Here is a 24,673-nt window from a genome sequence, read left to right on the forward strand (position 1 = left end):
GTTTTGCATGGGAACGCAACTCAAGGGCAGAATAATATGAGTGAAGCAATTAATGTATTAGGGATTGATTGTTTTGATTGTTGTTATGAACTAAAGATGTTGAGACTATTCTCAGCATGCCCTAGTCAATGGAGAGGGTGAACTCTGATCCGGTGGTCCACCTTCCCTGTGGCCGACATGGTTGCTGAATGGACAGTGGAGAGGACATGGACGTCTCGCTTGTCATGCCACTTTACTGCCAGCTGTTGACCGTTCTCCTGGAACTCCACCTCCCCTCTCTGCATCTTCCTGCACCCGAATGCCGGCATCCCCTTCCGGTTCGACCTGACTGTGCCACAGGCCCCTGTGCTGTTGGAGAGCAGATGCTGGAAGAGTGTGGGACTGCTGTACCAATTGTCCACGTACAAAGTGTGTCCCTTGCCGAGATGAGGAGCCAGCATGGTCATCACCACGGACCCTGACACCCCAAGCCCCTCATAATGTTTGATGTCAGTGGTGGACCCTGTGTAAACTGTAATGTCCTGGACAAATCCTGTCTTCACGTCGCACATGACAAAGAACTTGACTCCAAACCTGTGCCTTTTGGAGGGAATATATTGACGGAACGCCAGCCTACCTTTCCATAACATCAGGGACTCATCAATGCATAGGTCCTTGTATGGCACAAAAACCCGACCAAATACTGATGTCAGGCTGATAAGAACATTTCTTATTTTGTGTAACGGGTCATTTAGGTTGGCAGTAGCATTGTTGACGAAATGCAGGCATCGCAGCAGAACTAGGAAGCGATCTTGGGAAAAGAGGGTGGCAAAGAAGGGAGTTGCAAACATAGGATCTGTGCTCCAGTATTCTCTTAGGGAGTTCTTCTTTACTATTCCCATGAGAAGGACTGTCACCAGGAAGGTATACATTTCACTAATTGTGGTTGTCACCCATTTAGCGAGTTTCCCCCTCACTCCTGGCTCTCTCTTCTCCTGTAGCTCTAAGGCATAGCGATTGGTCTCCTCTACTATGTCTCCCACCAGCTCCTCTGTCAGAAACAACCCTTGAACTTTGCGACCTTTTGCCACATTTCAGGCTTCAAACATAAAGATATAAAACTGTATTTTTTTGTGAAGAATCAACAACAAGTGGGACACAATCATGAAGTGGAACGACATTTATTGGATATTTCAAACTTTTTTAACAAATCAAAAACTGAAAAATTGGGCGTGCAAAATGATTCATCCCCTTTACTTTCAGTGCAGCAAACTCTCTCCAGAAGTTCAGTGAGGATCTCTGAATGATCCAATGTTGACCTAAATGACTAATGATGATAAATACAATCCACCTGTGTGTAATCAAGTCTCCGTATAAATGCACCTGCACTGTAGATAGTTTGGACCAATGAGAACTTGCCACACATAGCTATGAGTCCAAATTAGAACCCCTACACAGATTCTAAACAGATGTTGAACTAAAAAACAACTACTTCCATTGATCTCTAGTTCTCTATTAGAGAAAAACAACTAGTTCTATTGATATTTAGTTCCCTTGATCTCTAGTTCTCTGCGTTGTATATTTATCTTTGAATGTTCTTACAGCAGTAAGACTACAAAAATATAAATGCAAACTTCCAACAATTTCAAAGATTTTACAAATAGTGTGACCACTATTTGCCTCATGCAGTGTGACACATCTCCTTCGCATAGAGTTGATCAGGCTGTTGGTTGTGGCCTGTGGAATGTTGTCCCACTCCTCTTCAATGGCTGTGTGAGCTTTGTGGGAAATGGAACACGCTGTTGTACACGTAGATCCAGAGCATCCCAAACATGCTCAACAAGTGACATGTCTGGTGAGTATGCAGGCCATTGTAGAACTGGGACATTTTCAGTTTACAGATCTTGTGTACAGATTCTTGCGACATGGGGCCGTGTATTATCATGCTGAAACATGAGGTGATGGCAGTGGATGAATTGAACGACAATGGGCCTCAGGATCTCGTCAAGGTATCGCTGTGCATTCAAATTGCCATCAATAAAATGCAATTGTGTTCGTTGTCTGTAGCTTATGCATGCCCATACCATAAGGCCTGCATGATGCAAACCTTCATAAAGAAAGCTCAGCCATGTGAATTATATTGTCTATCGGTTGTTGTCTATGTGTCTGGGTAGAGGAAATCCCCCTCTTAATCTAGTCTAAATATAATTTAAATGAACAAATATAAGGTAGTTGCAGTTTGACAGGGGTTTCATCCCTCCCAGGGCCAGGAGTTTTCTTAAAACCATGTTACCTGACTAGGAAAAACTGGTCCCATCATAGCCCATATAAAACATTTCACTGTCATACCTCATAGGGTGCAGAGTTCTCCTAGTTAGGTTAACAGGAAAAACTCCAGGCCCCAGGAGGTAAAAATTACCCCCCCGCTCTCGGACCTATGGTGCAATCAGGCTACTTGCAGTTGTTAGTTATTGTCAGGTAACGTTTCTTGGGTTACTTCGATGTGTCAAGTGGGCAAGATACGCAGTCTGTGTTTGACTTTATGAATTTTGAGTTGTCTTCGGTTAACCTTCATAGAGAAACACATTGTCCAAACCTACAATGGCTCAGCTGCAATGGAATGTATCTGCTATTTGTATTTACAGCTAAGCCCCCTCCTACTGTTTTACAATGGAGTAGGAAGTTACGACTTCAAGCGTGCACTACCATTCAATACTTTTATAAATATCAATTCGTACACGCTTAGGGCCTTCTGTGTACCTGTGCTTGTCCTGATTGTTATAGAGTTGTCACTTGGATTTGGAATACATCATTTTTTATATAAAAAAATATATTCTATGCATCCCCTGCCCAAACTAAAATATCTGCTGTGCAATTATGGGCTGCTCCTCTGTTAACAAACAACGGCTACCTTGGCAGGAGTCGCATAAAATGCTATTTTTTTAATCAAAAACTTCAGATTTCAACACACAAAGAAAATCTTGCATTACACAGCACAAACATAAGCACAAGGGAAGCATGAAATTATTTTTTTTACAAGTATAGATGGCGAACTCGATGTAGTTGGAGGTAGTTGCCCAGACTCACTGCAACTCAACTCTATTAAGGTGCATAGATCATGGAGTTGAGTATACTACTCTGAATAATTAGGGTCTACTTTCTGCCAATTAGTGACTGACAAAAGTTTTTAACTTATCAATAAAAAATGGCTGGTCCATCCATATGATTCATTATGATTTAATGATCCATCCCAAAATTGTCCATTTGTAGCCCAAACTATAGTCGCTCACTTTCAACCGTCCCCATACAAGCACCCGGGCCAACTCCCCGAGCACGCACTGCCATCTTCTAAACCAAGGGATGGACATGTCAATAATGCCTGGCTTTGCAATTTAGCCTAGGTGTTATACATTTTACAATGCCCAAAGAACTGCTTCAATTTAGTTAGTCTGTTTGATTTCCTTTTATTTCAGGGTAGTCTGGTCTTTTATGCTAGGCTGTATGTTGACCTTTGTGATATCAAGTGCTTGACTTAGACAGGAGATCACCGGAGCCGAGTACCAACACCTCAAATGTTCTACTGATTGAGATCCTGTTCCTCTTATAGAATGTTAGCTCAAAAGTACTGTGGAGCTCCTGCGCCTAAATATAATCAGTACCAGCACCCAAAATTAGTTCAGGAATTTCTTTCTTTTTTTCTTTTGGAAAAGTTTTATTGTTGCATTTCCTTTAAAAACAGCTCAAATATATTTTTGTACGTCATTTCATCACACAACTTCCTCACCATATTAAATAAGTGTACCCTTTAAAAAAAATGTAGAACTAAGAACAGATATAGCCCTTGGTTCACTTCAGAGTTGACTACTCTTAACCAGCACAAAAACATCCTGTGGCGCACTGCACTAGCTTCGGATAGTCCCTGCGATATGCAACTTTTCAGGGAAGTCAGGAACCAATATACACAGTCAGTGTACACAGCACCTCCTCTCAGCTGCCCACTGCGCTGAGGCTAGGAAACACTGTCACCACCGATAAATACACGATAATCGAGAATTTTAATAGGCATTTCTCTATGGCTGGCCACTCTTTCCACCTGGCTACCTCAACCCCGGCCAACAGCTTTGCACCCCCCGCAGCAACTGGCCCAAGCCTCCCCCTTCTCCTTCACCCAAATCCAGACAGATGATGTCCTGAAAGAGCTGCAAATTCTGGATCCCTACAAATCAGCTGGGTTAGACAATCTGGACCCTCTCTTCCTAAAATTATACGCCGCCATTGTCGCAACCCCTATGACTAGTCTGTTCAACCTCTCTTTCGTATCGTCTGAGATTCCTAAAGATTGAAAAGCGGCCGCGGTCATGCCCCTCTTCAAAGTGGGAGACACTCTAGACCCAAACTGTTACACACCTATATCCATCCTGCCCTGCCTTTCTAAGGTCTTAGAAAGTCAAGTAAACAAACAGATCACCGACCATTTCGATTCCCACCGTACCTTCTCCACTATGCAATCTGGTTTCCGAGCTGGTCAAGAGTGCACCTCAGCCACACTCAAGGTCCTAAACGATATCATAACCACCATCGATAAAAGACGGTACTGTGCAGCCGTCTTCATCGACCTGGCCAAGGCTTTCGACTCTGTCAATCACCGTATTCTTATCGGCAGACTCAACAGCCTTGGTTTCTCTAATGACTGCCTCGCCTAGTTCACAAACTACTTCTCAGAGTTCAGTGTGTCAAATCGGAGGGCCTGTTGTCCGGACCTCTGGCAGTCTCTATGGGGGTGCCACAGGATTCAATTCTCGGGCCGACTCTTTTCTCTGTATATATCAATGATGTCGCACTTGCTGCGGGTGATTCTTTGATCCACCTCTACGCAGACGACACCATTCTGTATACTGTACATCTGGCCCTTCTTTGGACACTGTGTTAATCAACCTCCAAAGGAGCGTCAATGCCATACAACACTCCTTCCGTGGCCTCCAAATGCTCTTAAACGCTAGTAAAACTAAATGCATGCTCTTCAACCAATTGCTGACTTAGAATATGTGGACAACTATAAGTACCTAGTTGTCTGTCTAGACTGTAAACTCTCCTTCCAGACTCATATTAAGCATCTCCAATCCAAAATCAAATCTAGAATCGGCTTCCAATTTTGCAACAAAGCCTTCCCTCACTCATGCTGCCAAACATACCCTCGTATAACTGACAATCCTACCGATCCTTGACTTCGGCGATGTCATTTACAAAATAGACTGCATCCAATTTGGAGGCTATCACAGTGCCATTCATTTTGTCACCAAAGCTCCATATACTACCCACCATTGTGACCTATATGCTCTCGTTGGCTGGTCCTCGCTACATATTTGTCCCCAAACCCACTGGCTCCAGGTCATCTATAAGTCTTGGTAAAAGCTAGGTAAAACTTCGCCTTTCCCAGTTCACATGGTCACCATAGCAACACCCACCCGTAGCATGCACTTCAGCAGGTATATTTCACTGGTCATCCCCAAAGCCAACACCTCTTTGGCAGCCTTTCCTTCCAGTTCTCTGCTGCAAATGACTGGAACAAATTGCAAAAATTACTGAAGTTGGAGACATATCTCCCTCACTAACTTCAAGCATCGGCTGTCAGAGCAGCTTAACGATCCCTGCAGCACTACACAGCCCATCTGTAAATAACCCATACCAACCAACTACCTACCTCATCCCCATATGTGTTTTTGCTTTTTTCTGCACTTTTGCACACCAGTATTTCTACATGCACATCCTCATCTGCACATCTATCACTCCAGTGTTAATTGCTCATTTGTAATTACTTCGCCACTATGGCCTATTTGTCTTACCTCCTTACTTCATTTGCACACACTGTATACAGACTTTCTATTGTGTTATTGACTGTACATTTGTTAATCCCATGTGTAACTCTTGTGTTGCTTTTGTCGCACTGCTTTGCTTTATCTTGGCCAGGTCGCAGTTGTAAATGAGAACTTGTTCTCAACTAGCCTACCTGGTTAAATAAAGGTTAAATAAAAAATAAAATAAAAAAATATAAAATGGCATAAAAGCATAAAACACAGCAGTTGAATATTACATTTACATTTGTTAAAAATTACATGTTGTTAAAAACAATAGAAACAGCCATGAATAAAATTATTTTTTCTTGTAAAACATCCAAACTGTAAAAGCCATTTAAAATGTGTACAAATGTCTTCGGTCCTTTGTACAAACTCGCCTCCTCCTGCGCTTCCGAATCAATAACCGTCCTGTCCCTCGGGGCCCAGAGGAGATCACTCCCCTAGGCGCCGCAAGGCTGTTAGGCCGTGGCCGCCGGTACCTTGGGTGTTGTGGGGGACCCTTCTCCTGGGGTCGAGGCCCCCTTTCTTCTATACCACCCCAGGGCTTACATGGGTACCATGGCCACGGCCTGGGGGGTGGTCTCTACTCGAATTTATTTCAGATCAAGTCTAGCAATGGTGATATCCATATGGTCAGGAGGTTTTTCAGTCGTGCTCGAGGCCCTTTATAGCCCACGACTGGTTTTCCCTGGTCGGCCAACTTAGTCAAGAACTGGCAATAAAGTTTGCGCAGATCAATCGGTCGCCAACGGGACATTACGCACAAGCTTTTAACAGTGTTTCCATAAATCGTCGAGCAAACGCGAATAAAATACAATTGTATAATTTTGCACAATTTCAACATCCGGGCCTTGCCCTTTTTTTCTAACTCTAGCTACGGTTGTTTGTATAGCCATACGGGACGTCCCCTTTTCGTACAGTCCGCCAATCAGAATAGCCAGGTTGGGGAGACGTCATCAGAGAGTATTGGGAAGTAGCCGGTGGTTCTCCATCCCGGTGGCAGTCTCCCAGGAGGAAGGACAACAAAGGTAGGTAACCCATGATTCATATTTTAAAGCCACTAGTTATCATTCTCCACTGTACGACTTCGCATGCGACACGAATGGTGACGCTATGATTACGTGTATATTTATTGCTTATAGCCAACATTGTGTATGCCAATTGGTCTACTACCACCTATTAACAAAAGCACAGTCTGGTTGACGACACAAAAGACAAGTCAACAGCCTAGGAACTGGCATGCTTACCCCGATGTTACTGTAGCCTACTGTATTTGATCATACAATGTCAGGAGAAGTAATGCCCAGTCTTTTAGAATTAATAAACCTACAGTATTTGTTTACATGTCTGTTAGGGAATATTAGATTAGAGGGCAATGCTGAAGAACAAGATTAGATTTAAAAAGTACAGTAGTTTATAGTGTCATAATGTCAGTGTGCATGTCTGGCAGTAACCTGTATCGGAGAAAAGATCAAGAAAAGACTCCTCTGCTCTGCTCTTCCTTTGCATGGAACATTCGCGGCAAAAATTACCCCGCGAGAGTTCTTTACACACATAGGAAGGGGGAGAAATGAAACCAGCTGGCGGTTATCATTAGTTACCACAGCCACAAAGCTAAAAATTGGCTATATCTTTAAAAATGCATAAACAAAAATGTGCTTTTTGGTTGTAGTTTACGGTTACGTTTAGGCATAAGGTTAGCAGGGTGTTTCGGGCCAGGGTTAGGTTTATAATCCAATTTTAAGAAAATAAATTGTTGAAAGAGGTGTTTAGCCTAAATTAGGACTGTGGCTATGGTAACTAGTGATGACCCAGCGTGTCGAACTCAGAACTAACAGACAGGGAAAGCAATGTGGGTTGCACGTTTTGCAAACGTGTGCCTGCAATATTCTCCCATGGATCTGATCATTTGAATTCGCCTATGTAACACACCCATATACTTACACAATAATTAAACTTGATAAACTACCCGTTGCATTGGCAATTTCCCTTTTCCGAGTCCTTCAGTCAGTCTTACGATGAACCCTTAAAGGGGTCTGTTTAATATTGTACAACCATTAGGACTTTATAAAAAGGTTAGCCTAATATTACTGAAATATGTTGTGTAAAATAGTAGGATTGATTTGGAGAAGAACTGTCCTTTGGCTATTGCCACACAACAACAAAAAGTCAAGCAGCCCTTTGTCTGTAGAACAAAAGATTGAGTGGCCCCATCCATTGGTCTGTTGTCTACCCCAATACCCCATGCTGCCCCCTGAAGGGGAACAGGGTTGGTTTAATTATGGAATAGGTATGATAGTTGATATGACAACATAGAGCTTTGGACCTTCCTATGAAAGAGTGGTCCCCATCTTCTTTTTGCCTGATTGGGGGCTGTTATGGCTTCAGATGACAGATATACTGTTGTCAAGAAATCAAAATGTGACACTGGTAATTACAAATTTGACCCAAGAAAATATAGGCTTAAATACAGAAGGATTGTCATTTTGTTGTTGGTGTATAACATTTGAAACCAGTACTTTTATTTAAAAAAATATTAGAGGTTAAAATGTTATATTTGAAAGAAATGCTATGATGTCCATGTGAAATGTCTCTGTTTTTATGTCAGTTTTTAAATAACAGAAAAAATGGCGACAAATGTGGACCTGGACCAGACCCCAGATGCCACTGCAGAGAAATGCAGCAGTTTTGAACTGCTGGACTGGCTCAATAAGACCCTGGACATCAAATTCACCCGGGTGGAGAACATATGCTCAGGTACTGTCTCACTAGGTCACACAGCTTCATTGCTATGCTATAACAAGAATCATAGAGCCGTCTACAATGCTTTTATCATATAGAAAAACTCATATAGAAAAACTCCTGACACTTAGTGGACAGGTACTTTTCTCTCTAATGTCTGATGAAAAGCACACGTTTCACTATAGCAGAGGTCTCCAACCTTTTCTAGCATGAGAGCTACTTTAAAAATAATTAAACCTGATCTACTCATTATTTTCTAGCTTTTAAATAGGCACGTTATTTTCTCTTCCTTTCCCCTGCAAACTCTTCCCCATGTCCTTAGTGTGCAAGAGAAAGTAGTGCACCATGTTCTCTGCCATTTAATTGGCAGATATTGTGTTCGGTTTGTCTTTTTAAGCCAATAGTGACTAATCAGGAGTGGGATAATGTCAGTGTTACATTAATTAGAAAGTAGCTGGGAGCTTGCAGTGTCTGATACTTGTGAGATTTGATTATGACAGTTTGCGGTGGAAAATGTGAAAATTGCATGTACTTTCAGAATTGTTACTCATAGTTGGGCTGCGAGCTACTGGTAGCTTGTGATTAACCTGTTGGAGACTACAGGCTATTCTGTCCTGCTGTCCCTGGTTACTAGAGGGTCTTAAACCTCTTTTGTGTGGCTGTGGTGTGAAGGTTCCTGCTACTGCCAGCTGATGGACTGGATCTTCCCTGGGTGCATCGACCTCAGCACAGTGAAGTTCCAGGCCCAGGACACGTCAGACTTCCTCCACAACTACAATATGCTCCAAGCTGGCTTCAACAAGACTGGTGTCACCAAGGTTTGACTACACCCCATTTTGTTTCCGTAAATAAATTACTTACACCCATAGCTTTTTGTCCATCACATTTAAGTCAAGGATCTTTTTTTATTGTATGTTAATATTTTATATATGGGCAGAGGGATTCTCCCTTAGTTTCTTTGTGGTATCTGCTTATTGTTCTAAATCCCTCCCCTTTAGACTGTTCCAGTGGAGGAGCTGATAAACGGAAAGTTCCATCCCAACTTCATATTCCTGAAGTGGTTCAAAAGGTTTTTCCAGGCTAACCTGGCAGGGCAGGTGTATAACCCTGTAGAGGCTCGCCAAGGCCAGGACATCCAGCCTGCCAGATTCCGCTTACATTCTCCTCAGAGACTTCACCTCAAGGGCCACAATTCTGCCAGCCACAGTCCCAGTCAATCAGGTGTTCAGTATTTTACATATCATGGGTTGAAATATTATTTGTGCTGTTTCTGACCTTATAATCAAGATAGATTATTGTTGATCTTTTTGTGTTAATCAATTTGTGTTTTCCTTTTTTCGACAGGGGTGTTGGAAACCGACACGGAGGAAGAAGCTTTAGGGAAGTATCAAAGGAAAAGTATTATTTATGAGGATATATGGAGGGAGACTTACTCCTGGGCGGGGGCCAGCACTCTGGGAGAGATCTATGCCTACTGCAGTCTGTGTGATCTTAACCTCAACATCTATCACTCAGGTCTGTTTGACCTGAAGCGTCACTCACAGTCCAAGAAGCACTGCAAGCTTTCCCTGGCTGCCAGTGATGGCACCCTAACGCCAGAGCCAGGGAAAAGCAGTCAGGGCAGCTGCAGTGACCTTCCACCCTGTAGTGAGTTGGTCATTCGCTTCATTCAAGCCAACTGTGTCTCTGGTCCCTCCGCGGCTGAGGACCAAGTGTCTAACAGATACGGCCAGTATGTCCTGGGACTACAGTACCCAAAGGACATAGTGTCTGCCTGCCAAAAGACTCCTTACTGCATATACATGTACGGAGGAGTGGTGCTAGGGCAGACTGACATGGCTTCTGTAGTTCTAGTGGGGTATTTTGATGTAAAGGAAGCCAGGCACCGCATCAGGCTGTTGGATGTTCTGCAGCCTCCAGATGATGACAATGCTGGAGAGAAAACAGCTGCAGCTCTGGTGGAGACCTTGGAGAGGTTTGGGCTTCCTGCAGCTAACCTCGCTGCTCTCTACTCAGATGGTAATGGTTCTGCCTCAGAGCCAATATGCTCACAACTCAGGGAACTCAACACCAACATGTTGGTGCTAAGTGGGCTGTATGGGGTGGCTGATGCAGCCTGCCATGCTGGGGTGTCGGAGCTCTCCACTCAGGCCCAGGAGCTTATTGTAGATATCTACTCCCACTTCTCCTCCTGCTCCACCAAGAATGACAACCTGAAGGAACTGTTTTCCAGCATTAGCGGTACTGATGGCCTCACCCTTCCCCTCACCACCTGCTGCCTTAACTTCTGCATGTTAGTCAGGAAGGTTTTGGGAATGTGGACTGATCTCATCTCCCACTTCAGCTCCTGTAATGAAGAGGATAACATAGATAATAAGGCTAAGCTGATCTGCACACAGCTGCAGGACCCCAAACTCAGGGCTATCTTCATGTTTCTGGACCAGGCCCTAGAGCCCCTCCGTGTCTTCCAGGAGCGACTGCATCACCATGAGGGCTCAGCCCGGGCTGACTTGGTGCAGATCCTACAGGATGCCAGCGGCCTCCTGCGCTCCTATGCCTCCAGTTTCCTCCGTCCTCAAGCCGTCGTGCTCTTCCTCAAGGAACGTGACGCCTTTCTCCTCAAGACCACAAAGTTCCACCTGCCAGGGGCAGAGCTGAACGTGGGTGGGGCTGTAGTGGAGGACTTCCTGTGTGAGTCATCAGAGACAGGAAGTGAAGCACTGCAGTTATTACAGGAACAGGCTCTCTCCTTCTACACAGCGCTCACAGCCCGCGTGGCGGAGGGGCTGCCTCTTAGTGACGGTGTGTTGAGGAGCATGGCCCAGCTACTGAGCCCTCAGGGCAGGCTGAAAGTGACAGGGAAGGCTGTGGGAGAGCTGGGGGCCAAACTGGGGCTCTGCAGCTCACCCGAGGAAATCAGCCAGCTGAACAAGGAGTTCCTGGAATACCAGCTGGCAGAGGAGGGAGAGGGGGACGATGGAGAAAACAGATGTGATGGAGGGGTCCAGAATGACTCGGCAGCACCTTCGCTGGAGCAACATTGGAGCACTGTGCTGAAGGCTTCTGGGTCGACCACCATCTTCAGGAAACTTGTTTTGACCCTCTTAGCCATGCCCTGCCCCCCACTTGAAGCTCAGAAAGTCTTCACACAGGTATGTGAAAGATAAAAAGCATCACACATGTGTATGTCACTGCATGCCTGCATGGAAGTTATTGCGTTGGTACTGTCCCATTTATGTACTTACAGTGCCTTCGGAAAGTATTCAGACCCCTGGACCTTTTCCACGTTTTATTACGTTACAGCCTTAATCTAAAATTGAATAAATAAAAACATTTCAGAATGACAAAGACAAGACAGGGTTTTAGATTTTTTTAGACACGTTATTTACAGTATTCAGACCCTTTGCTATGACACTCCTGGAAACCTGGCACCATCCCTACCATGAAGCATGGTTGTGGCAGGGACTGGGAGAATAGTCAGGATCGAGGCAAAGATGAATGGAGCAAAGTACAGAGAGATCCTTGACGCAAACCTACTCCAGAGCGCTCAGGACCTCAGACTGGGCCGAAGGTACACCTAAGCACACAACAACCCTAAGCACACAGTCAAGACAATGCAGGAGTGACTTCGGAACAAGTCTCTGAATGTCCTTGAGTAGCCCAGCCAGAGCCCGGACTTGAACCCGATCGAACATCTCTGGAGAGACCTGAAAATAGCTGTGCAGCAAAGCTCCCCATCCAACCTGACCGAGAGGATTGAGAGGATCTGCAGAGAAGAATGGGAGAAACTCCCACAATACAGGTGTGCCAAGCTTGTAGCGTCATACCCAAGAAGATTTGAGGTAGGTACTTCAACAAAGCACTGAGTAAAGGGTCTGAATACTTATGTAAATGTGACATTTCGGGTTTTATTTGTATTTTTTATTAGCAAAAAATTCTAAAACCCTGTTTTTGCTTTGTCATTATGGGCTATTGTGTGTAGATTGATGTGGGGGTAAAATGTAACCACTTTTAGATTAAGTGACCTAACAAAATGTGGAAAAAGTCAAGAGGTCTGTCCAAAACATGTGTGTGTGTGTGTCTGTCAGTCAGTCAGTCTCTGCATCTATATTATTTGTGTCTGTGTTCTCAGGCTGTGGAGAATGGGGATGCTGACCAGTTCGCTGACAGTGTGACAGAGAGTGAGCTGGACTCCATTCAGAAAGTAGACCGTACCAATGATAGCACTCTCTCAGACAACAACAGTGTCAACGGGCTTGGCAGGAAGAAGGAAAGTCGAGGTCGTTCCAGAAAGATTCCATCAGGTACGTTATTTCATTAGGGGACTGGGATAGGAATATAATAGAATGTGATATAATTATAATAATTAAGTATATTAATAATGTGTTGAGTTGCACCCACAAGAGCACTCAAATGCTTTTTTAAAGGTACAGTTCCATTTTGGTTTAGCATTAGTTTGTGTGTGTGTGTACCGGCAAGCAGATTATCACGTGGATTAACACATGAAAGGGTTAGCTTTAATGGGTTGAGATGCTCAGGATGGTGCCAGCTCTCCATTGTTGGGGTAGGTTAGTGTAGCATGAGCATGCTTCAGGTTTACATTTTTGGACAGTCTTATAGAAGTTGTTGTGTAAGTTTAACAGACTGAATAGACAGATGTGTATATATTTTTGTGAGAAATCATTATTGTTATTTAAAGGGGATGGTATTATCATAGAGGGGATGCTATCAACATACCATACCATTGGTTGAGTTAGCTATAATTGTATGCCTCTCATATGAATTTCAAAACGTGTGCATGCAAATACCCTGACATGGGCACTGTCCCATATTAGAAACCATTTGTCATCATCTCTGCATGTGTGTGGTGCCCTTAGCATTGTCTGGTATGCAGAAGCCCTGAGAGCAAAAGTGCATTTTGACATGACACCCTACACAGCACCAAAACAGCTACACATCTAATCATCTAATATTGCAGTCATGATGGCAGAATTCAGTATTATATGGGTTGTAATCTTACACTGTCCATTGATTCAGTGTTTCACATACTTGTATTACAGGATCCCTGTTAATAATGGAAGCATCAATGTGTTGTTTTCCAGGGGTGAATTACCTTAATGGGACAGTGAAGCCATGCACAGTGCGGCTGCAGAAGATAATCAGTAAGATATTGACATTTACTGAAGATGATCATTGGTAATCATCTAGATCACTTAAAGGGGAAATCAGCAGTTGCTACATCCACATTTGGACTTCTAAATGAATGATATGTACCCATTGATTCCTGAAGAATATAACTTCTAAATGCCTCATGGGCTTATTTCAACTGTCTTTTCCTATCAGAACCCAAAATATAAGCTTGTTTTACTCCAATGTTTGTAAACAAAGTAAATGTAAGCAAACACTTTAAAGCCTTAAAATGATACTGTTGATATCATGGATGGTCAGTCTTTGAATCCATAGACTTGTCTATGAATTTGAAAGTGGTTACATTTCTCCAGCTCCGTCCCTCAGATTTCTACCAAAACAGTTGTGGGGACGACACTTTGTTATTGTTTCAACTGCTGATTGACCCTTTAAAGCCCAGTGCAGTGATTTTCCTGTGTTTTCTATGTATTTCCATGCTATGAGGTTGAAATTGTACTGCGAAATTGTGAAAATGATTATGCCCTTTTAGTTTAAGAGCTGTTTGAAAAGACTGCCTGAAAATTCAGCCTGTTTTGGTTGGATGGAGTTTTGGCCTGCTGCTGCTTCTTCTTGACCATTTTAATTGAAAACAATCACTGTAGGGTACTTAAGAAATAATTTGTTATTGAGATAAAAACCGCTGTATTGGACCTTTTATACTCGATTTAAGCAGTGTACAGGTGACACATTACCAGAGAATGCTTCACAATCCACCTACTGCTCTTCCCATGGTTGGGGTTCATTTCATTTCAATTCAGTCAATGTAAACTGAAATTCAAATTTCTCTCAATGCTTTTCAATGAAACCCTGTCTCTTTAGTTGTCTATGCGCTGTCTTTTCACCTTTGGACAATTTCAGGCAAAAAAAAAAAACTACAATTATTTGGTTTAATACAATTTGTGTTTGTAGATGGACCAAAGAATGAGGAACATACTGTGTTCGTTGAGGATGATGTCATTTGGACAAATACTATGGAGGTAATGTTTAGTATTCTTTTTTCTTTCTTTTTTTAACCATATTTCATGTCTGGCAGTATTGGGTGAACCAATTCGACGTATATGGTAACTTAAGATTTAGCTAAGAGTGGCGTTATTGTTTTCTTGGGACTCATAATCAACTTCGCATAACAGAGCTTCCCAGTAGAAAACAGACATAGATATTGGAGCCTATGCTTGTTTTTACCTTGCTGTAGTGGGGGGGGGATGTGTGACAAATTAAACCTCAAGCTCAAACTGCATGTGACAACACCTGACAATGGAAACAATATCATTCTTTCAAATCAAACAAAGCAAAGTGTTCATGAATCTTTTGTGTACATGGATGTCTCCAAATCTTGACATTATGGTAAACTTTTCTCTACAGGCCTTTTTAAATAGAGGTCAGCAGTATGCTTAACTCTGCTGTTGCTTGTCCAATCAACCATTCTCTAAGATTTGACATTCTTTGAATTCAAAACCTTAAACTATGCCTAGGAGAAGTGCATGCCAGCCTTTCAGCCTTGTCTAACAAACTAACCTCATCAGCAGCTTTTTTAGCTTTTTCTTTCCATTTTTTTCACGTGATCTGCTTTATGGTTTGTAGTAGTGGGCTAGTTATTGGATGTGAGAAGGTGAGTGTGTGTGAGTGCTTGAATGTGTGTGTGTGTGTGTGCTCGACGTGTTTAATATGTGTGTGTGCATGTGTGTTGTCCCTCAGGGCAACATTAGGGGCATTTATGGCTGGGAGAGCAGCTTACGCCACAAGCCACAGGCGAGAGCTGTATTTCAGGCTGGTGCCGGTGCTGGTGCCTGGGCCAAGCCACAGGTTCTTGACAACGACAGCAAAAAGGACCAGGAGTCTGAGGCTGTGACGGTAGGTACTCTCACCTGTGCTCCTACCTGTGATGGCTGGTGGGCAGAGATACCTGAGGACAGGCTCATTGTAATGGCTACGGTATCAAACACATGGATTAATTCCATTCCAACCATAAGAATGAGCCCGTCCTCCTATATCTTCACCCACCAGCCTGTAGGAGAGCCCCTCTGGCGAATGGGACAGTGAAAGGCGCAGTACTGTCAAAACAACAGAACATGTATATTTCATTATAAAGGTGTGCTTGGCTGTCATAGGCACATCATAATTTGTGTGCGTGGCTCTTGTGATTCGGATTCTAACGTTCTGACTTCCCTTCTAACACTTTATGGGCATGGTAGTCTCCAATTTCATCACCTTTATCATTTTCAATTGTGCACCATGGTCAGCTGGATTAGGTCGCTTAAATAAATGCTGACAAACCAAGTACCAGAGTAGCGTATTACATGTATAAAAAAAAAAAAAAACGGATATTTACAATTGCAGTCACCCATTAGACACCCTTTCAAATGTCTTTGTTTACATTTTTCAGGTTAATCTGTGAATGTGTTTGTCATTGTCTTCAGACTATTTTATCTGTGTATTCAAGCATAAATGTTTTTGATTTTCTGCCCCTGAAGAATGAGAATCAAACATCAACATCCAATGTGTCTACTCCGAGCCGCAGGGCAGCAAAGAAGGGCGTTGATTACCAGGTTCCTACTTTCACGACAATTAGTATCACAAATATTTGCTATGCATGGCAACATGCTTCCTTATCATGTAAACCCATGTGAATAACCCTCCATCTCCCGGGTCTCACCCTGTAGGATGGGAAGGGTTTCCCCACTGGAGAGCTGGTGTGGGGAAAGGTGAAGGGCTTCTCCTGGTGGCCTGGAGTGGTGGTGCTCTGGAAGTCCAACAAAACACCGCCTGTATCCATGCGCCGGGTAGAGTGGTTTGGAGACGGCATGTTTTCCGAGGTGAGGACTTGACTTGACTCGTTGTAAATAACAAGATTCATCTGCAGAACAGATTGATGTTTGATCTGAGTCCTTCCTTTGTTTTGTGTTTCAGATCTGTACAGAGAGGCTTCTGTGTTTTGCAGCTTTTGCAAAGGGCTTCTGCAAGAATTCCTATGCCAGCTTGCCCACCTACAAAGATGCCATCTACCAGGTCCTTGAGGTAGGGCTGGAATTATTTTATCACTGTATAACATTCCATTGTAAAGCTCTGTACATCACTGTTTGTTACCTTAACATATATATCACAGTATTCCATACTGTATAATACCACCAAGCAACACATTACTCACCACTCATATTTCATGTCTGTGCAGTTGGCTGGTGAACGCTGTGAGAAGTCCTTTCTTGCAGCGGGGAATAAACAAGAGGAGCTTAAGTTGATGCTGGACTGGGCCCACAGTGGATTCCAGCCCACTGGACCAGATGGGTTCAACCCCACAGCCCCTGCAGGTATGTGTGGTTTAGAGTGAAGTTGCTCCTAGACGGTGATCTCCCCACAAATGGTTAAAGTTAGGATTGGGGGAGGGGAAGCTCTGTACCTAGGTGAAACTTCGCCCCGTAGTGCTTTGTGTTGCTTCTATTATATTTCCACAACAGGGTAACACTTATTCCTGTGTAGTAACACTGTAGTTACACTTCTATTAGCAGGTCATCTCAGTTTATTTTTGTTTTGTTTCATTCCCAAAGACTCGAAGGCAGAATCTTCAGACTCAGCTCTGTCAGACTACCAACCCCCAGCTAAGAAGAAGTATGTGAATAAGAACAGACCATCCTCTGGGAATCAGGGCTACAGCAGAGGTAAGTCCTATACCCACCGTAATCCATATTCATTAATGAGGGCAGTTTTTCTAATTACTCTGTCACTAAATAATTATATTTACATCAATTCAATTCCTTTTTTGTTGTTCATAGGGGCAATGCTACAAAAGGTTATGAAAGGCAAGAAAATTGAAGGTATTTAGATTTCTTTCCACTGTAATTGTACTTTCTTGCTCTGTATTTCTCTGCGCTTTTGAAATATGACATATAATGGAATCAGTAATTTTACTATACTAATGTATACAATTAATTATTGTATCACTTCAGAATTCTGTTTATCATGTGGAACCCCCCACATCCACACCTTCCACCCACTGTTTGAAGGGAGTCTCTGCCAGAAGTGTAAGGTAAACCAACTACGTCTTCCTAGTCCTTTAATGACTGTTCAGTTTATTTATGTAAACGTAGACATGTTAGATCATGTTTGCTTATCATTTGAAAGATTTGTTGACATTAATTAACCTCATCCCCATGGTAAAACTGTCCCCTTGTAACCTTTACAGGACAACTTTATTGAGACTTTGTACAGATACGACAAAGATGGCTACCAGTCCTACTGCACTGTTTGTTGTGCTGGCCAAGAGGTCATTCTGTGTGGCAATGCCAGCTGTTGCAGGTAAGCACGGCTCAAGAGTACATTTTCCCCTCTCTTCTTTCACTCCCATTTCCTTTTTTACATGCATATCCTCTCTGTCGTTCTCTCTCTCAGGTGTTTCTGTAAGGACTGCCTGAACTTTTTGGTTGGCGATGGAACCTTTAAGCAACTGAAGGACGTGGACCCATGGATCTGCTTCATGTGCTTACCATCCCAGTGCAACGGATCACTCAAGCTACGGCCTGACTGGAGCGTGCGTGTTCAACAGTTCTTCATCAACAACAGTGCCCTCGAGTTTGAACCCCACAGGATGTATCCCTCCATCCCTACACATCAACGCAGACCCATCCGGGTGTTGTCTCTCTTTGATGGGATTGCCACAGGTTTGTACATTCTCAATATGGGCTTTCATTCTTCTTGGGGAGATTGTTACAGATGAGTGATGGTGATGTGTTGTATGAGGATGTATGCCATGGCATGTGTTTCTTCTGTTATCTGACAGGTTACTGTGTGCAGGAAGGTTAGGGTTTGGTCTTTTTTAGGTGTGGTTAATGGTGTTGCATGGCTGTGTATGACCATTGTGCTCTTGCAGGGTACCTGGTGCTCAAAGACCTGGGCTTCATCATAAAACGCTACATTGCCTCTGAGATCTGTGGGAACTCGATTGCTGTGGGTATGATCAAACACCAGGGCCAGATAGAGCATATCAACGACGTACGCACCATCACCAGGAAACATGTGAGTTCAGCATACACACACACACACACACACATTCATGTTAGAACACATTACAACACACACACACACACACACACACACTCCTATGGTCATTCTCTACAAAAAAATTTACTATCTAGAACCGAAATGGGTTCTACAGCTGTCCCCATATGAGAACCCGTTGAAGAACCCTTTTTGGTTCCAGGTAGAACCACATTGGGTTCCATGTACAACCCTTTTTTTTCTAAGATGCTAACCTTTGTGTGTCTGTGTTTGCTTTAGCTGGCTGAATGGGGTCCTTTTGACCTCCTGATTGGAGGAAGCCCCTGCAATGATCTGGCCTGCGTCAACCCTGCTCGGAAAGGCTTATTTGGTAAGGAACCTCCTGACTTCAAAGTAAAAAGAGTGCTTCTACTAGACAATGTAGAGAGCAAATGTCTGAAGCACTTTATCCAGTCCGTTTTCACATTGTTTTATCAGCAGTTAACAGAGTAGCCTACTGTTACATGTACATGCTTACCTCTCCATTGGCCTAGTAAACGTGTTTTAATGGTGTTTCATTGGTTTTCTCTGTCTCTGTTTCCAGAGGGCACAGGCAGGCTGTTCTTTGAATATTACAGGATGCTGACCATGATGAGGCCAAGGGAAGATGATGATCGGCCATTCTTCTGGCTCTTTGAAAATGTGGTGGCCATGAGCGGTCATGACAAGGCTGACATCTGTCGCTTCCTTGAGGTAAAGATACTAGGTATTTCTATAAGAATACGCTAATCCATGGTCAATGAGGCCTGTCTCTCTCTCCTTTCACTCTCGGGCTCTTTCTAACTCTCTCTCTGGTCAATACATTTGGCTGTATGTTTGCGTATTCATTTCATAATGACTAATAATCTCATCTGTGTCCAGTGCAATCCCATCCTGATCGATGCAGTAAAAGTGAGCCCAGCTCACAGAGCTCGCTACTTCTGGGGAAACCTCCCGGGCATGAACAGGTAAACATACAGTTGAAGTCAGAAGTTTACATACACTTAGGTTGGAGTCATTAAAACTTGTTTTTCAATCACTCCGCAAATTTCTTGTTAACAAACTAGTTTTGGCAAGTCGGCTAGGACATCTACTTTGTGCATGACACAAGTCATTTTTCCAACAATTGTTTACAGACAGGTTATTTCACTTATAATTCACTGTATCACAATTCCAGTGGATCAGAAGTTTACATACACTAAGTTGACTGTGCCTTTAAACAGCTTGGAAAATTCCAGAAAATGAGGTCATGACTTTAGGAGCTTCTGATAGGCTAATTTCAATAATTTGAGTCAATTGGAGGTGTACCTGTGGATGTATTTCAAGGCCTACATTCAAACTCAGTGCCTCTTTGCTTGACATCATGGGAAAATCAAAAGAAATCAGCCAAGACCTCAGAAAAAAAATTGTAAACCTCCACAAGTCTGGTTCATCCTTGGGAGCAATTTCCAAACGCCTGAAGGTACCATGTTCATCTGTACAAACAATAGTATGCAAGTCCATGGGACCATGCAGCTGTCATACCGCTCAGGAAGGAGAAGCGTTCTGTCTCCCAGAGATGAATGTACTTTGGTGCGAAAAGTGCAAATCGATCCCAGAACAACAGCAAAGGACCTTGTGAAGATGCTAGAGGAAACAAAAGTATCTATACAACATTTTCTATATCCACAGTAAAACGAGTCCTATATCGACATAACCTGAAAGGCCGCTCAGCAAGGAAGAAGCCACTGCTCCAAAACCGCCATTAAAAAAAGCCTGACTACTGTTTTCAACTGCACATGGGGACAAAGATCCTACTTTTTGGAGAAATGTCCTCTGGCCATAATGACCATTGTTATATTTGGAGGAAAAAGGGGGAGGCTTGCAAGCCGAGGAACACCATCCCAACCGTGAAGCACGGGGGTCGCAGCATCATGTCGTGGGGGTGCTTTGCTGCAAGAGGGACTGGTGCACTTCACAAAATAGATGACATCATGAGGTAGGAAAATTATGTGGATATATTGAAGCAACATCTCAAGACATTAGTCAGGAAGGTTGGTCGTAAATTAGTCCTCCAAATGTACAATGACCCCAAGCATACTTCCAAAGTTGTGGCAAAATGGCTTAACAACAACAAAGTCAAGGTATTGGAGTGGCCATCACAAAGCCCTGATCTCAATCCAATAGAACATTTGTAGGCAGAACTGAAAAAGCGTGTGCGAGCAAGGAGGCCTACAAACCTGACTCAGTTTCACCAGCTCTGTCAGGAGGAATGGGCCAACATTTGTGGAAGCTTATGGAAGGCTACCTGAAATGTTTGACCCAAGTTAAACAATTTAAAGGCAATGGTACCAAATACTAATTGAGTGTATGTAAACTTCTAACCCACTGGGAATGTGATGAAAGAAATAAAAGCTGAAATAAATCACTCTACTATTATTCTGACATTTCACTCTCTTAAAATAAAGTGGTGATCCTAACTGACCTAAGACAGGGAATTTTTACCCTGATTAAATGTCAGGAATTTTGAAAAACTGAGTTTAAATGTATTTGGCTAAGGTGTATGTAAACTTCTGACTTCAACTGTATATACAACTAACACATAGACACATCCCCATACATCTACACACACACCTACTGATAAACACTAACACATGCACTCAATATCATGTTGTTTTTCTTATGTTCAACTCATCTACTCATCTATGGTTTGGCAGAGAGTTCACTCATCTGTATGTGTTTGTCTCCTTAGACCTCTAGCTACCTCTCTGGATGACAAGGTGAACCGGCAGGATTGTCTGGAGCTTGGACGCACGGCCAAGGTAACACTAATAAGCTTTTCTAGATGGTTTTAGCCATCAGTACTTCACTGGCAAGAGGTTGAAGTTAAAAGTTTGAAGTTCAGATTAATTCTAATGCATATTTTCAAATGTTTGAATGAGTTTCTAGCATCAGATGGGATGTCATATTTGAAACATGGTTAAAGCTGTGATTGTTATCCGTCTGTTCTTACCCTTATAGTATAACAAAGTTCCTACCATCACCACCAAGTCCAACTCCATCAGACAGGGGAAGATGGGACCCCTACCCGTCGACTTTAATGGCACGGAGGACTCCCTTTGGTGCACAGAGATGGAGAAGTAAGCCTTTATTATTGAGAGTAAAGGGGTAGGGGTGGACAGCATAGAATATAGAAGTGATTACAGTGTAATTACATTGTTTATAGGTTGTTATAGTTACCATTATTCTTATACCATGACTGTTCATGGATACGGCTCTCACTTGTCAAAGTCAATGGTCTTATAGTGTGGAAGTTAAGTGAATGTAATCTGTAATTTCTGCTACAAATACACTTACACTCAGGTTGTTTTTACATTGTTCTAACATTTTCCACGTTATATGATTGACCTTCCTGCAGGATCTTTGGCTTTCCCAAGCATTACACTGATGCCAACAATATGGGTCAGAGCCAGCGGCAAAAAGTAATGGGCCGATCATGGAGTGTACCAGTTATCAGGCACCTCTTCGCTCCACTCAAGGACTACTTTGCCTGTGAGTAGGAACCTCACATTCCTGTATGCTGCACTGTCAACAACAACAGCAACATGAAATGGCTGATTGTTGGAGAGGGGAGGATAAAAACAGTATACTTATCCTTCCCTGCTTTTCAGTGAATGAAACTATCCTGTGTGTATCAGACTCACCTCAATCATATTAGTCTTTTTGTACTACTGTCTGTATTGTCTGTTTTATTCCTTTTCAGTTAATGAGCAGCTGTTTCAATGCATTGTGGTCATATGATCACAGTATTCCCAGAATGCACTGACACTTTTTGGTTATTTCAGTTTGTCTGGAGTAGTTAAAGTTTGTCAATCATGTATTTGATGTTTTGTTTACATTTGGTCAATGATGGTGAGATCAGACCTCAAACCCTGCCCACTATCTACCTCAATACTGATCTGTGTCTTAAATCTGCAGTTTTCTGTATTTAATAGAATTTTATAAATGGTCATAAAATCATATTCACTTGTAAATATGACTGAACCTTCTAATGTTTTGTTACTTGTTTGGAAAAAAAGATCCTCTGAGAATTGAAAATCTGAAATTCAAGGCAGAAAATGTGCCTTGAGTGTTTGTTTGTATTTTAACTTGCCCAATATTCACCATTGTTACTCTCTCTGTGGTGCTAGAGTATATTTAGGTTTTTAATGATAGTTGGTCACAGGACACACATTTTGACTTACATTGTCTCACTTGCCATTTATAGACTTTAATTTGGGTGATATAGTCAAGCATGTGGAAGCTATATAAACCTGCATGCTTATTTTCTTAAAAGAAAAAGTTGCTGCAAGCCAGTCCTAACAGCTGTGATTTAATTAGTAAGATGTGTACATTCTCCCTCTCTCTTGGAGCAGTGGGCAGAGGAACGGTTTTAATTGCAAGTGCCTACTAAACAATTGTTTTAAACCCAGGAACAACACATGGAGAACTATTTTTCTCCTGTAATTATTATGAATTCTTTAATATTTCAAAGGGAGCTGGACAAAGCTCTGCGGAAAGGAGTACATCATAAACGTTGTCTCGTAATCCTTTCAGTAAATCAGACAGGCAGCTGGTAAGTTTGAAAGCAACTATTTTAAAATTCCCTTGTATGTTCTTAGGGTGTTGATGAAGGTCACATGGAGGGCCTACTCATAAAATACCCACTTCGGTTTCATGCCTGTGTTTGACGTGTGCTGTTATGACCAGTAAACTGTGTGTTTAGTTGAAGTGATGGTTTTAACTTCAGTGTTCTGTTCACCTCTCTCATCAAGTTTGTTGAAATATACCACAACCATCTTTCATAGAACAAGTTACTCTACATTCTGAAATCATAAGTACTGTTTATCATTTGGGGTTATTGAGATTCTTAACTTAATTATTAGTTTTGAACCCTTGTTCCCCTCCAGCATCCATACCTTCCTCTCATGCTGTGTGTCAGTTCCATACCTTCCTTTCGTGAAGTGTGTCAGTGTGGTGACTGACGTCAAACTTCTCTTAACTCAGAGACCGAACACATACTTGATACCAAATGGGTTTTTTCTTACCATCTGTTTTTAATAAGCACCATCAGTTGAACACCTTCTGGACTGTGATTTACGTACATAAGGCCTTACTGGCCTTATTAATTTTTTTTTTTTTAATGACACAAAGGGAATTAACAATATTGTTCTGTGTACTGTATGTTTTGATAACATTTGAGGTATTGGTATAAAAGTATTATGTTATTAGGGTTTTCACTAGACTCCTGTTGGTGCTATATTATTCAATTGTTTTCTTATTTTCTTGCATGGTATGTTTAATATTGGTCAGGTTGTATAAAACATGTGTAGTTGTCCACAGACTAGTTTAATGTATAGTTGTCACATATAGTTGTCTCATAACCGCATGTAAAGCTTTTGTCCCACATCTACAGTCATGTTAGATTAGAAATAAACTTCCCAAATGGTATTTTTTGTACTTTGTCCTTGTCAGTCGGTTAATTTATTGATTTTATATTATAGTGTGTGTGCACTTAAAGCTTATAGGTGGTTGTGAGGACATTGGTGAATGGAAAAATGCAGAGTCAGGCGCAGGAGACAGATATGAGTAATAGTCCAAAATTTACTCAAATAAGTAAGATTCCAACAAGGAACAAACACAATAATCCAGAGAACTAACAACGAGAACCCACATGACAAACAATAACGCACAAAACAGAGAGGGAAGTCAGAGGGTTTAATAAGGAACATAATTAATGGAATGGAAACCAGGTGTGTTTGATCAAGACAAAACAAAATGAAAATGAAACAACATGGATCGGTGGTGTCTAGAAAGCCGGTGAGGCCGAACGCCGCCCGAAGAAGGAGAAGGACCAACTTCGGCCGAAGTCGTGACAGTGGTCT

The 24,673-nt window shown here is 42.4% G+C and overlaps 1 protein-coding gene across 3 annotated transcripts; it reads left to right on the forward strand.

Annotated features, from left to right (window-relative positions):
• Positions 1-1,763: 1,763 nt before the first annotated feature.
• LOC110532515 (uncharacterized) lies at positions 1,764-24,239 on the forward strand. 3 transcript variants are annotated; one of them, XM_090184990.1, is made up of 26 exons: positions 1,764-1,834; positions 8,443-8,591; positions 9,249-9,394; positions 9,575-9,797; positions 9,921-11,728; positions 12,709-12,880; positions 13,679-13,738; positions 14,673-14,740; positions 15,459-15,614; positions 16,235-16,309; positions 16,424-16,576; positions 16,671-16,778; positions 16,933-17,068; positions 17,306-17,416; positions 17,531-17,572; positions 17,705-17,784; positions 17,941-18,053; positions 18,147-18,415; positions 18,625-18,770; positions 19,032-19,122; positions 19,336-19,484; positions 19,653-19,738; positions 21,502-21,571; positions 21,771-21,889; positions 22,168-22,301; positions 23,284-24,239. In XM_090184990.1, the coding sequence occupies exons 2-26, from the start codon at positions 8,462-8,464 to the stop codon at positions 23,334-23,336; spliced, it is 4,698 nt and encodes a 1,565-aa protein (XP_090041116.1). In that variant the 5' UTR covers positions 1,764-1,834; positions 8,443-8,461; the 3' UTR covers positions 23,337-24,239. The 3 variants fall into 3 exon arrangements, with proteins under 3 accessions (XP_090041116.1, XP_021472162.3, XP_021472161.3); XM_021616486.3 differs by lacking the exon at positions 1,764-1,834 and adding an exon at positions 6,269-6,862; XM_021616487.3 differs by lacking the exons at positions 1,764-1,834; positions 23,284-24,239 and adding an exon at positions 6,268-6,862 and having other exon boundaries at positions 22,168-22,783.
• Positions 24,240-24,673: the final 434 nt, after the last annotated feature.

This window comes from Oncorhynchus mykiss, chromosome 9 (genome assembly GCF_057628025.1).
Source record: "Oncorhynchus mykiss isolate SJ-2025 chromosome 9, ASM5762802v1, whole genome shotgun sequence".
NCBI classification, from domain to species: Eukaryota; Metazoa; Chordata; class Actinopteri; order Salmoniformes; family Salmonidae; genus Oncorhynchus; species Oncorhynchus mykiss.

Bases quoted from the DNA above. Each gene is read 5' to 3' on its own strand.
- LOC110532515 (XM_090184990.1), top strand. From the start codon at position 8,462: ATGGCGACAAATGTGGACCTGGACCAGACCCCAGATGCCACTGCAGAG. The intron at 13,739-14,672 runs GTAAGATATTGA...TTGTGTTTGTAG, and splicing joins GCGGCTGCAGAAGATAATCA to ATGGACCAAAGAATGAGGAA. The intron at 19,485-19,652 runs GTAAAGATACTA...ATCTGTGTCCAG, and splicing joins ACATCTGTCGCTTCCTTGAG to TGCAATCCCATCCTGATCGA.